The 14,228-nt window shown below is 41.9% G+C and overlaps 2 protein-coding genes across 3 annotated transcripts in view; both read left to right on the forward strand.

Annotated features, from left to right (window-relative positions):
• The first annotated feature begins 4,067 nt into the window (after positions 1-4,067).
• CTXN2 (cortexin 2) lies at positions 4,068-9,247 on the forward strand. Its single transcript, XM_064722391.1, has 2 exons — positions 4,068-4,206; positions 8,800-9,247. The coding sequence occupies exon 2, from the start codon at positions 8,857-8,859 to the stop codon at positions 9,100-9,102; it is 246 nt and encodes an 81-aa protein (XP_064578461.1). The 5' UTR covers positions 4,068-4,206; positions 8,800-8,856; the 3' UTR covers positions 9,103-9,247.
• A 4,043-nt stretch (positions 9,248-13,290) lies between these two features.
• The window catches only part of SLC12A1 (solute carrier family 12 member 1), a 41,521-nt gene continuing 40,583 nt past the window's right edge, over positions 13,291-14,228 (forward strand). For both annotated transcript variants that reach the window (XM_064721936.1, XM_064721935.1), the window contains exon 1: positions 13,291-13,701. In XM_064721936.1, the coding sequence (XP_064578006.1) occupies positions 13,291-13,701 (411 nt within the window). The remainder of the gene's footprint in view (positions 13,702-14,228) is intronic.

Genomic DNA, 14,228 nt, shown 5'->3' on the forward strand with positions numbered 1-14,228 from the left:
CACAAGTATTTCCAGACCAGTCTGCACTGCCTAAGGCTGGACCCAACCTACACTGCTTTACTTTGTGCTAAAAAAAAAATAAAATTAACCCTACTCTGCAACTGGCACCCTCTTTTGCATACTTATAGTGAACCTATAGTAAAGCAAATACTATTTTCCCCAAAGGCTCTCTTTGCATTTTTTAAGCATTATCTTTCTGGGCAGAGAAACAGCCTGGTATCAGTCACACAGGAGACCTGCTCTACTTGATCTGCAGGGACCTAACTTCTTTGTCCCCCACAGCAGGCCTACATCTCCCTGAGTCTCATAAAATTTTTCTTCAGTGTTGCGCAACCCTTGACCACAGCTTGAGTCTCAATGTTAATCACCCACTTTTTATCCCTAAAAGGCTGCATAGGACCAGATTTTGATAGCACTTTTACTGTTCCTACATGGAAACAATTCACATTACCCCTCTTCCCCCAGACATTACTCTAGCTGCTGAATTATGAAAGAAAAAACTGAGCAACCTGCTTTTGTGTTGGTCCTTCTTCCACTGTCAGGCTGAGTGTCCCGAACATAGCCACCACCTCTGCCTTTCAAGTGAGGCAGCAAACACCTCCGTGCTGCAGGTCTGAGGGAACTCATCCTTCCCTGTGCCCTGTCCCAGCTGGCCGGGGTGCAGAGCTGGAGATGCACCGGGGGCCCTTCGCCTCCTCATGGACGAACTCTCCCGTCCCACCCACACAAGGTGGCACTGTTGGTTTTCACTGCATTCATGCACTCTTCCACCTTCCTCAACACTGGCACTGACTGGACTCAAATGGGGTGATTTTCAACCTTCTTCTGAATCCCTACACTTTTCCTAACTGAAGAGTGGACCTAGTCAGACGTTTAACATGGGGAGACTGCTCTGTAGGACTTGTTTTTCAGCCCCATTCCCAGCAGTCACCAAAGCAGTGCCCTACAGACCCTCAGGGCCAGAGACTCTGTGTTGCTGGTAAAGTCAGAGTCTAGTAAAAGCACAGCCTTTGAACAAGCACAAATAGAGATTCAGACCTTTTAAGACTATGTAAAAAAACCATGGTAGAATAGATATTTATTCTTTTAAAAATGCTAAATACCTTGAATTAAATTACATTAAATAATTCCAAGTTGCAACTGTGATCAATACATAAATTAGTATATAATCCACCTGCTTTTGCTGTGTGCTTATATTACTGCTTTTATCTCCCTTATATACTATTGCTTCCTGATTATGCATATTCTCAAAAAACTTGCTTAAATTTGCTTGGGAGGGGAGTTTCAACTTGATCCATTTTTTCTGTGCACAATATTCTTCCTTGACTCTACCCTCTTCAGCCCATTTAAAATTTCTAGCAATTGAAGGGAGAGTTTGCTTGCAAACGAACATGCAAAGAGCTGTTTAAAGCTAAGCTGAAAAGCAAGTTACAAGGGAGTTAGTTATCCCTCAAAACAGTTACATTTTCTTGACACCTACACCACTCAAGTGATCCTTAAACTTTAAAAGTATTGACCATATTGACCAGCTAATAGCTCTAAGACTTCCACATTGCCTTTCACTCACTGGCACCCACTTGGCTTTAAGTGTCTTGCCCAACCTTAAATTAGGCCAGTTGAATTTGCCAACTCAACATAACAAATTACTAGATCATTATGAAAATCTCTATTTGTGATCAAGGGCTCTCCTTTGAGGAAACACAGCACTGCCTAAATAAGGATCAAATCAACAGCAAATATGATTGAAGTCAGATGAAAGTGAGAGTAACTGTCAGTTGAATACAAAAGATGGATCCTGATAAAGAAATTGAAAGCAAAGAGTAGTGAACGCTCCCTTTATCCATATACCCAGAATGATTCACATACACTGCTACCCATTTGCCTTACCAAAAAACCTTCTCCCATGCAAAAGAAAAACTTGTGAATTTCAAGTGAAAAAGAAATGAAATGTAGAAAAAGATTGTTATTCCATCACTTTTCCATTTTAAAATATACCATCTTGAACAGAAAAACAGTGCTACTGCTCTGTTGACAACTGGTAGATGAAGGAGATTCATGCCCTATTGCTGGCTGCCAGTTTCTTTTCCAGTTTCAATTCCAGAGTAGATCTTCAATATATAAAGTCAGAAGTCTTCAGAATAGACCGTGAGTGTCAGATTCCTAGAAATAAACACACAATTTCAGCAACTTCTGCCAAGCCAGAGTACAAGAGGGACAATTATTTCAATGTTTAAAAAAAATTCTTTAAGTTTAATCCTCTAAGAATAACAAGACAAAAGGATAATGTATCAATAAGGACTTCCCACAAGTAAACCTTTCCCAGGAAAATGGTAGTGAAAGGCCCAGCATCCATGCCTAAATTCTGGCAGAAGAGGGAAGAAGCACCCCCTCAGAATGTGTTTCTATTGTCAGCGCTGTCCCTCATTCCCAGCCACAATAGTCAGAGTGGTCCTGGCTACTCCCCAAGTCATATTTCCAATAAGGTTCTCCAAGTATAGTAAAGCTCAGCAATTATTATGAATCCCTGGATTTCTGTCACTCTCCCTGAATTATGCTAGGTTGAGGAGGCACTCTGAAATTCGGAGATCTTCTATTTGCTCCTCCCAAAATTTCAAACTACAGCTTTCAGTCTAGTGAGAGACCTTCATGGGGTCCCCAAGCAAATCAGGGACAGGGCTAAAAAAGAAAACTAGAGCTCCTTAGGAACAGTTGGGGCTCTATATACATATTCAGAAAGCACAATCTTATACTATTTAAAACTATCTATTTATAAAGTCTTCATGGATCTTTAAATATGAGAGGCACTTCAAAAATTAGCTTGATTTACAGACATTGTTTATCACATGACTAATCATGCAGCATTAGAAAATCAAACCAATAACCATTAGCAAGTAGATAGTTAACTATCAGTTTAACCATTAGTTTTAATAGCAGGAGAAAGCTGTATTTTGACTCAGTGTTTGGAAGTTCACTGCAGTCACAGCAGAGGAAATCAGGCATTAAAATGGCAGACAAGGTAAAACCCTTTTTTTCCCCAGATTATTTCAAGAAGGCGGCTTAACCTACCATAGTGTTATTGCATGTAGCAAGAAACATGAGGAGTTTTAAAATTATTTTCCATAGAACCAAATCTGCTAGTAGCTCTACAGCAGTCCCATAAGTCTCATGATGCATGGCAGTGTGATACAGTCCTGTGTCACTGACCCACGTGCATCCCTGCAGGGGCGTATTCACCCTGGTGATTTACACATATGGAATCACTATCATTTCAAACAGATTTGTGATTTATTAATGCAATATATACACATCCAGCTTTGGGAAAATGAATCTTCTTTCCTGATCTAACTTAAACACCTGCTGTTGTGGTAAATAGAAACATCTCTAATATACAACCAGCATCAGCTAAACGCGGCTAATGAAAGGATATAAAGCGAGCTCTATGCTTTAATCGCTATTACTATTAGAGCTGCTGGGAGGACCCGAGGCCACACTGCGGGCACAGCCCAAGAGGCTTTCGGCTCAGCACGGCGCACTCAGCCGAGCGTGTGAAACCCTGCCCGCTGCTTCAGGGCGAGCAGCGGCCCCGCCGCGCCCAGCGCGGCTCCACAGGTCCCGCTCGGCGCCGGCGGCGGGGCCGCGCCTCTCGGCGGTACCGGGGCCGGCAGGGATGCAGCCCCTCCTGCGGGTACCGCAGCCCCGTTCTCCAGCACTGCAGAGACCACCCGGCCCTCGAGGCCCCGGTGCCCGGCCTGGGCGGCGGCAGCGGAACGGAGGAGGGAGGGCTGCTCCCGCCGCGCTCCGCAGCGGCCCCGGCCCGGCCCTTACCGATGCACCGCACGTAGTGTTTTGCAGGAAGTTTCCACGCTCCTGGGTTTAATCCGTGAAAAGCGGGGCTGGAGAGGAGCGCGGCTGAATAGCGATGGAAAGGGGCGGGCGAAGAGGTGGAGGAGGAGGCGGTAGCACCAGCGGCCGTGTTTAATTTTTTAATTAGGGCGGTTTGAGCATCTCCCGGCGGGGTCGCATCGCCGGGCGGCGAGGGGAGCCCGGGCGAGCTGCCCCCGCCGCCCGGGAGCGGGGCACCCGGGACCCCCCCGTGCCCCGAGCCGTCGGGACTCCAGCCTGGACTTTGCAGAGCCGGCGCGGCGGCGGAGGCGCGGACAGCCCCGCGCTCCGCCACCATGGGCAGCGCGGGCGCGCAGGACAAGGGTTCGTAGCGGGCGGCGCGGCGGGGCCGGCGGGCGGGGCGCGGGGCTGACCTTGCGGGGCCGCCCGGCCCGGCCCGGCCGCTCTCCGGCGGGGCAGGGAGGCACGGAGGGAGGCAGCCGGGGCGGCGGGGGGAGCAGGGCAGGGTAAGCGCCGAAATCTGCCTTCCCCGGGGCAGCGGGGCCGCTGAAAGCGAAGGCTGGGCGCGCCATCCATCCTACAGCAACAATTGCTTTGCAGGTGCTCGGTCTGTCTCAGCCTCCATCCCCTGGGAAGCAGGCAACACTTTTCCACATTCCCAAGTTAAGGATGATGCTAGTAAAGGTTTCATTTTCCTGCATCTCTATATTACTCAAATCTAGACCACGTATATGAATTCACAGCACAGAAGCTCTCATCCAATGAAGAATCCAGGCTCATATATTTGCTACAGATAAAATCTCATTTTGGCAATTCATTCCCTGTTGGAAGGCTGGAAGTGTCACAGCTCGGCTGCTGCTTCTTTGCAGGGGAATGCTGTTTATGTGGAAAAGTGTTGCTTGCACCCAGACATGCTGCAAAAGCACTGTGTGGGGCTCTCTTTGCAGAGCTGTAAGCCATGCCTTCATTTGCTGAGCATCCGTGCCATGGCCTTCCTACTTTCACCTCCCTGAATGTCTCAGAACCCATACCCTGAAGATACTGTGCTCTCCCCAGCAATTTAGAGAATACAAGCATGCAGTGAGCACATGAGTATGACAAGTCAGCTGTGTGGTCACAGTGCTCCTTTTGCAGCATTTCTGCACATGTGTTATTAACTCAGGTAGCTCAGACTCTTCAGAGATTTTCATATTCATGCTGATTTATATTTTTAGTCTATTTTATAGGACTTCTTCATTGTTAATAATTTTTTCTTACCACCTTCTATGACCAATTTCTGTAATAGCATTTCTGGAATATAGTTTTGTTTCCCTGAACAGATAGCTAAGGGCAAATGAGGTGCTTTCAAAGCTCCCAGAGAATTCTTGTTTTTATATGTCCCTTTCCAAGTTAGGTTTGCTGTTATTCAAGCACAAGCTCAGGACTGAAGCTATTCAAAGTACTTTCAAAATAACCACATCCATGAACATGCAAGCAGTTGGGCTGTAGACATCCAAGAAGAGAACAGATGGCCACTAATGTGGTCAATTTTGTTCCAAACTGTCATTTAGGAAGTGAGTTTTTAGGCACCTGAGGCTTCGTCATGCCAAGAGGATGAATATTCCCAGCTTGAGATGGTGTAAAGATACCAGTTTCCTGAGTATTCAGCCACTAGAAAAAAATCCTGTAGGGGGTTCTGTGAGAGAAGGACTGAAACCCAGAACCCCAGGAAGATTATCCTGGTTATTTTCTTGATCTTCTCAAGTCTCTCTGTAAAGCTGAGAGTAAAGGCTTGGTCCGGAAAAAATGATACCCTGTCACCCCAAACCCCAAATGGCTGAGGCTGGGATCTTCACACCAAACACTGGTAGAATTGAGGTGGTGATTCTGCTAGAATAAGAATTTCAACATCTTCCTTCCAGCTGCCTCACAAAACCTAGTGCCCATGGTGTTCCCCTTCATCCCCCCACAGGTGCAGCCAGCATCACCAGCTCATACCTCTGTTTTTCTCAGCTCAGTATTAAGCTGTTTTCCTCATTCCTATTTTCTTGAGGATTCAGATTGTTTCTTCTGGCCTCAGAAGGACTTCCAGTGGCCTTTTATTTCACAGTAGGATGTTAAGAAGCCTTTCTTTTTGCCTGTGTCTATATGGGTAATGAACCAAAGGAGGAGAAGAATTCTCACCTGTAAAAAAAAGATCAAGCTCTGTCTAGGGCTAGCCCCCACAAAATGGCTCTGCAGATTATAAATGATACAATGCCTGTCCCCACAATGCTGTCCTAAAGGCTATCTTGGAGGATTTTGGGATCCAGGCCAGGTTAGTTAGCATTCAGAGTCTTCTGACTCAGGACTTTGACAGATACACTGCAGCAAATGAAAAGGTGTCTGACTGACTGGGAGAGGACATCTAACCTGTGTGCAGCACTGAAATGTGAAAGCAACAAAAGGTACTCAAGGTACCACGGGTTTGGGGATAAATAATTTGAACAAAATTTCCTGTGAACTTTAGGGCTTCAATTGCAGTTTCTGAAATTCAGGACAAGGAACAGAACACAAAGCTGCACATTAGAGTTTCCCAGAACCAATCCCCCCCAGGCAAAATACACAGTTTTCTCATGCAGCTTTTTCAGGCAAACTATTGTTAAATAAGACTAAGATATCAATTTCTCCACATTTCAGCATCAGTCAAGCTTTGCACAGAGATTTGTCCCATAATGTCTCCTGACAAGCACATAATGTACAAACAAATCTCATCTAATTCCAGTGTGTAAGCTGCAAAATTACTAAGACTGGAAGTCATATTCTTGGAAAATTACTTTGTGGTGAAGTAATGTTATGTCAAACACAAACCTATTTGTCTGGACTCAGCTCAAACTCAAGGTTCTCCATGGCCAGCCTACCCCTGACATTCTTCTCAATATCTTTCAAGAGAGCAACTGGCATTTTTGGGTCTGGCTTTTCCAATCAGTGACTAGGTATAATTTTCCTGTATAAACCTTCTTTTTAATTTTTATAACCCATTACTCTAGAACTTCTGGAAAGTATTTTTTTTTCCTTGACTGGCTTTTGCTCAAATCAACTGACTTCTAACATAAATTTGTGGTATTGAACTTTCTGTATTTTTTTTTTCCTGCAGAAGGTCAAATTAATTAGAAAAATTGGAAGTATGCCAAATGAAAATTCATATAGCAGGTGGGCTTTACCTATGATGTATTTTCAGAAAATATTGGTTATTGACATTATTTCTAATTCCTATAGGCTGTATCTGGATCTTGCTTCCAGCTTAACAGGAATTGAAACAGCATGACTCAAAGAGCCAAATATAATTCAAAACAAGGAAAGATCTCATACAAAGGTCTACAGAATAAACAGAGCATTGGTTGTTATGCTCTGGTAAATGTGTAAAGATTAACAGGAAACATTTAATATCTACTATACTGAGCTTTATTGGAAGAAAAAAGACATACTTCTGTTTTGCCCTTTTGCTCTTCATTCTAAAATTTTCGTTCTTTAGGATAACAGTCAAAAAACCCATAAATTTTGAAGTGAGAAAGGAGACACCAAAGAAGATAAAAGTTCTGTCCGTTTCTGTCTACTCAGGAATACCAAAAGTTATTTTTACTTTTTCTGTTGTTTTTACCTGTAGGCTGACTCAGAGTATGGCTCCTCTCAGCCATGGCTGCAGTACAGAGCACACACACTGGAACTCCCTTTAACCTGGCTGAGCAGTGCAGGCACCTGAAGCTGTGTAGCCATGGCAGCACAGAGCTCTGAGTGGCCTAATTACTCTGCCAAGAAATAAATGGATACTGGCAATTCCCTGGGGAAAAAGAGGTTGAATTGTTAATAAAAAGAGTTTCCCCTGAGGCACACTCGTTAAATAGGTGTTAGCAAGAGCCAGAAAGCCTCCAGTTCTAACCTTACAATAAAAATGTCTTTGTCCTTTGGCACTTTTGATGTCCCAGCCTTCCAATTCTCCCACTGTCTACAGATACAAAAGAAAGATGTGATTGCAATATCTGATGGAAAACGTGAAATAAAGCAAATTATCCTCACCCCCAACTAAAATCTATAAGTAAAATCACCTTAAAAAGACAAATACAGGAAGTTTCTCCTTTCTGGAAACATGCAGAGCTCTCCTGGCAGCAGTGGGGTGGAGTTGCTTGAGCATCCTGCTTCCCTAGGACACACGTCAGGGTCAGCCCCCGAGGAGCAGGGGCACATCTCCTGTTTACTGTGCCTGGGAAAATGGCAGGGTATGTATGGGGAAGACCAAGGAGAAGAAACAAATGAAAGCAAGATTTAGGGGAAGGGAATTGATTCTTTTATCTCTTCTTCCACCAATCTTTACTCATACACAAGAGTGGACGTGTATAGAGAAAGGTGAAGGGATTTTAGCAATCTGCTCACTTTCTTACAAGCTCAAAATACACCCAATATTTTTTTCTGAAACTGGAGCCCAAGACTTCAGACTGTGCACACACAGTCTTTTATTTCACAAGTTGGATCTATCTATGTAGACTCTGAGCTAAATCAAATGAGTAAAATCCACATTATTTAGCTGAAATTGCCTTTGAGGTCAATGCAAGTTTAACTAGTTTAAGTACAGAGATGTAAAGTCATTTCAGGAAACATACTGGCTTTCTGCATGTGGAGACCTTAGAGAGTTTTGCCAAATCACAATCTGTACACTTGTGCGAAGTCTGACAAAATGCTGTTTGCAACAACTGAAATTTCTGTTTTGAGGAGACAGAAAGCAGGAAAATTGTGAGTCTGCTGTCTCAAAACAGAGGCCAGTAAGTGAATGGTGTGTAGAGGCTAATAGTTGCAATTTTATCACATTAATTTAAATGTGAAAAAACAACAGGACACTTCTAAAATCCAAGCTGGTTTTCATTTTCAAATGTTCATATGTTACAGCTCAGATGCATGCACCCCATTTAGAGCTAACCACACTGATTTGATATTTCTATGCAGGCAAAGAAGCAATAGAGGTGAAAATCCCACAGAGCCACCAGGATGTGATGCCCAAGGATGAGCAGTAATTACTGCAGCAACACTTCAGCCAGTATGAGTGTCAACGAAATGTCTGCCTTCCCTCTGACTTTAGAACAAAAAACTGGCTTTGCCTTTGTGGGGATTTTGTGTGTTTTCCTGGGACTTCTAATTATCAGATGCTTCAAAATCTTGCTAGACCCCTACAGCAGTATGCCTTCTTCCACATGGGAAGATGAAGTTGAGGGGTTGGATAAAGGAACATTTGAATATGCTCTTGCATGAAAACTCACAGAATATCCTGCCTTAAATTTGATGTTGATTTCATTTTAGAAACCAACTGTTGTTACATTTGTTATACATACCTGCATTTTGGAGATATGTTGGTGGCATCCATTTTGTTAAATAAATATTTGTTGCAAACTCAAAAGGTACTTCATGTTGCTTTTATTTGATCAACAGTGGAATGGTAGATAAAAAATGGCTAACAGCAAAAAAATACCAAAAAATCACTAGAAAGTTACCATGGCCAGTATTTAAAGGATCAGATGAAATCTGGCTCTTCAGAGGAGGATCTCACGTCTACTGTGTCTCATGACAGGCTCATGAATGGTGAATGTTTAAGTAGTAGCCCCCTGCCCTCCTCATTCAACACAATTTTCTGAAACTCAGTGTCTGTACATGTACACTGAGGATACAAAAGTGGAGGACAACAAATGGTTGTGGCTTAGATGAGGTGTCTGTCCATGTTTGTATTCCACTTGGTTACAGAATATGATTCACTTTAAAGTGGAACTTAAACTGTCTGGTTAACAGCTCCCAGCAGCAATTACACCATCCTGGCAAGGCCAAAGCAGACACAATCATGCTGCTTACCCATTTTTACCCAGCCCTCAAGGAGGGATGGGGTCCAGAGCTCTGTACACTCCAGCACTCTCCACAGCTGGTTCTCCTCCTTGTGCTCCAGCCGTTGTGCACAGTGTATGATCTGGACTATCACTGATGAACTGGTCATGGGAGATCCTATCAAAGCAGAAGTGGAAGAGCAAAAGCAGAGATTCAAATCTGGATATTCAAGGTCACCCTCATACACACAGCTGTTTAGCAAGTGTGACAGTACTTGACAGAAATTCAATTCCGTTTTTAAGAAGGCTGGCATTAGAATTTTAGGCACTGTCACTTTTGCTAAACAGATCTGTTTGCAATGAGGAGCTAAGACAAGGAGATCAGTTACAGCAGTTGTTTTCTTTTCCCTGTATTCTGAAAAATACATGTTATTCCTTTTGCCCTATATCCTAGGCAGAGGCAGACAGTGGAACAGCAGAGCTCAAGTGCCATTTGGAACATAAAATACTCGATTGTACAGAGAAGGACATTAATCTCCTGTCTGAAAAATACAAGAGATGAACAGCCAATATTAATCTACCCTGGTCCATTTAAATTACAAAACATAAACAATTTTTTGAATGTAAGGGCTTTCAACTGCTTCAGATTATACACAAGAAAAAATTCCAGACCCTCAGAGACTCAGTATATTGCATTTATCCTAGTTAATTTAGCCATAAAATCCAAGGTAGATATCAGTACAATGATTCATGTGATCTGTTATTGCTGGATAGGATCATCCACTGCAGAGACCTGACACTGCCATTCTTTTTATGTACATCTAATCAGCACAGCTGAGCTCTGGGCTGTCAGGTTAGAGTGCTGAAGGTACTTAAGCTATCTGGGTTAAATATAGTTCAGTTATCTCTAAACTACACAGCAAACACTGCAAACATATCCAAAGAACCCCAATATTGTCTTATTATTTTTGTTCTTGACCCAATCTATTGCTGGAAGCAAATTATCTAATTCCCTTCTAATCACAAAGCTTCATAATTTCCTGCCTGCTCTTTTCTTCATTCCAAAAAGATTAGGAAGTCAGCCTTCCCAGACACAATACAGAGAACATAATTTTTCAAAGGCTTATTGAACATACAGAGTAAAACTTTAAATAGGGTCAGGAGTAAATGCTTTAAAACTGCATGTAGGACAAGAGGACCCCAAAAGAATGATCCCACTGACTTCACTGAATCTTCTGCATAAGCACTGAGCAGATCCTGTCCTGAACTCCTGTTATCTGCATGACTATATATGCAGAACTGAAAGACAGAGTATGATCTGTGCAGAATCAGGCATAGTGGGGAGGGAAATGGAGATAACAAAAGTATTTTCAGGCCCCCTCAGAAATTTCGCAATGCCATAAACCCAGTAATTGTAATGGATAGGTACATTTGCTGGTTAAAAGTTAACAAGCTAGAATGCCTTTCTAAATCACCATCTAGAAATGTTTTGAAAGAGAGGGATTGGATGGCCTACTCAGTATATTAAACAGGAGAAAAATCTGGCCAATAAGGCAGAGTCTGTAATGCCTCAAAGAGAGGGTCACACTATATGCATGAATAAAAGAGGCAGATTGTCCTTCCCTAAAAACACAGGATTGAATGGTAAGTTGAATTACCCTGAATAAGGTAGACTTGATTATATATGCATAATGCTGGAAAACTAAACACAAAGTTAATGACAAATAACAGTTCAGAGCTCTCTGGAAATACATTGTGAAAACCTAAGTATTATTTTCAAGAACAACAGAAAGGTAAGAGATTTTACTTTTCATAGCAAAACAATAATATGGTAATAAGACAATGAAATGACAGAATCATTTTACTTGGTAGCAAATGTTTCATTGTCATCAAAGAATCAGAATTTCATTTAGTCACAGAGATGGAAACAAATATTTTCACTGACCTCAGTGACAGAGGATTTGTCTTTGCTCCTTCATGCCTGAAGATGAAACACTTCCTTGCAACTTTAAAAGGCTGAAGGAAGGAGAATACTATGATAATAAATGTGTAATAATAATAATAACAATAACAATACAAAGCCAGTAGAAGTAAAATAAACTAAATAAATGTAATATGTTGCTGTGAGGCTTATACAACATTAAGCAGGAAAACTAACATAAATATGAGGAGTGACAAAGTGGAGTCTTAGCAGAGAGGTGACAGCAGAATATTACCTATAGCTGATGGAAGAAATAAGAAAATATGCTTTAGCTGTAACTCATACTGAAGATGGAAGATATCTGATTATCAGCTCTTCAAATTATAATTTGGATATGTGATTTTAGAGAAAATTTACGGTGCTAAGCTATAAATATTGATGTCGTATTTTATCTTTCTGTGCCAAAGGTCCAAGTCATTGAGAAATTTAAATTGAAAAATTCTTACCAGTTCATCTAGTCCAACCTCTTGCAAAAATATGGAATTTTAAAAAAATGTCTGCAATGGGCCTATTTATCCAGATTTTCAGGTCATATATTTGTTTATTAGATACATTTTGTTTCTAAAACTTTCTGCTTTTACAAATGCTTTCAAAGTTTCAATGTCTAAGCATGCTCTGGTTTTGAACAAGCTGGGCTCCTCCTGAATTATACAATCTATACAGTCTATACAATCACATTCCCTAATCTCCTTAGAAATATGTTTCAAGACAAATGATTGCCATCATTTCAATAGCTCATTTCAGAGCTTTCTAAGCCATACTTTAAATTGCTGCAAAGGTACTTAACCCACAAAAGGCCTTAAATATACATACCCTTTCTTCTCTTGGAGTTTTTGTTTGCTTCTGTATTTTCATTGAGGAGAACTGTGTGGGAAAGGGGAGGTGAGAAGCAGATTATACAGCTGTGTGTTCACCTCTCCATGGGCTGCCACTCAGGGGGACCCAGACAGGCCAGAGGAATGGGCCAGCAGGAACCTCATGACATTCAACAAGGACAAATGCAAATCCTGTACCTCAAACAGATTTTAACATTGGCACCATACAGGGAGCAACCCTCCTGGAAGGGACTGGGGGAGCAGGCTACAGAGGAGTGAGCCCCACACTATCCATGTGTTAACAGAATGATCATGTTCCAAGCTTGTGTGCATGGATTCTCACCATGCCACCCTGCTCTTTCGTGGGTTTTCATAAAACAGATTGAAACTAGAGGTGTTCTTGGCCCATTTACAGCTCAGGCCTTTACCTCCTCTGGAGCTTGTACCAAAATACTGCTGGTTTGGTTAGAGGGTCAACTGCATCCATCACAGATGGAACATCTCCACAAGCTCTGTGTTGGCTTCAACTATGTTTTTACTCAAGTCACAGGATGACAGTCTCAGGGATACATGGTGAGAGCTTGTGGTGGAAAACTTATCTAACCGTGCAAGATAATAGAAATAGTTTATTTGTATCTTTTATAGCAGTAAACCTGCAGCCAACATCAGGAAGACTGCTTAGAGATTCAAGAGAAAATTCCCAGCCCTTCATTATTTGAGAAGCAAAGGTCTGATATGCAACAGCACTAAACCTTTGCTGTATCTGCAACTGTGTGGCTGCAGCCACAGAAGAGTCAGGGATCAGTGACCTAAGTCTGTGGCACCCCTGAAGATGTCAATGAACAACACTCCAAATGTTTTCTTGGATCCAAACGCAAACCGCTTTCAAGTTAACATCATTAATGAAGACCATGACAACAATGAAACAGCCCAAGAGGATGTGGGCTCTGACCCACCACATTATGAAGAAACGTCTTTTACTGATGAAACACATAACAGACTAAGAATCAGTTACAGACCAGGAAAACGAGAATTATACGACAATTTCCGTCAAAACGGGGAGAAAACAGAAGCTAGCTTACACCCCTATGATACTCACAGTAAAATGTATTATCTACAAACTTTTGGCCATAACACAATGGACCCAGTTCCCAAAATTGATTATTATAGAAACACTGGCAGCGTCAGTGGGAATAAGCTCAACAGACCAAGCTTATTAGAAATTCATGAACAACTGGCAAAGGTAAGTGAAAAGGAAAGATATAATTTTTCTTTATTCCATTTCCAGACTGTTAATTCTGTTTATTAATAAGAGAAAGTCCTTAAATTCATGGACCTTGCCCAAGAGAAGAAGCGCAAGTAACTACTTACCATATTTCCTTTGCTAGCTGCAGTTTGTTCTCTGCTCTGCACCCTGCTCAAAGAAAAGATTTTTATTAAAAGGTATTTGTAATGTACTTGATAAGCAGAAACACATAGCTTAATCTTGTCTCAAAGTATGGATCTACCAAATCTCTTCTGTTTCACATAAGAGTTAGGATGGCAGATGGTGAATGTCAATTCATACTTTAACCAAGCTACACAATTCACACTTATTCTGAACTTGAATTTTACATCAATGCATATTAATTTTGACAGATTCCTCCATTTTACTCATTAACCAATATAAGCATTGTAAAAAAAATTATGTGAAACAAATGCAATTTCAGTGAATCAGATATCCAAAGCACTACCTGCTTGTTGCTGTGACAAATCCAAACAGTAAGAAGG

Source organism: Zonotrichia leucophrys, chromosome 10 (assembly GCF_028769735.1).
Source record: "Zonotrichia leucophrys gambelii isolate GWCS_2022_RI chromosome 10, RI_Zleu_2.0, whole genome shotgun sequence".
Taxonomy (NCBI): Eukaryota; Metazoa; Chordata; class Aves; order Passeriformes; family Passerellidae; genus Zonotrichia; species Zonotrichia leucophrys.

Coding starts and splice junctions, on each gene's coding strand:
- CTXN2 (XM_064722391.1), top strand. CDS start 8,857: ATGAGCAGTAATTACTGCAGCAACACTTCAGCCAGTATGAGTGTCAAC.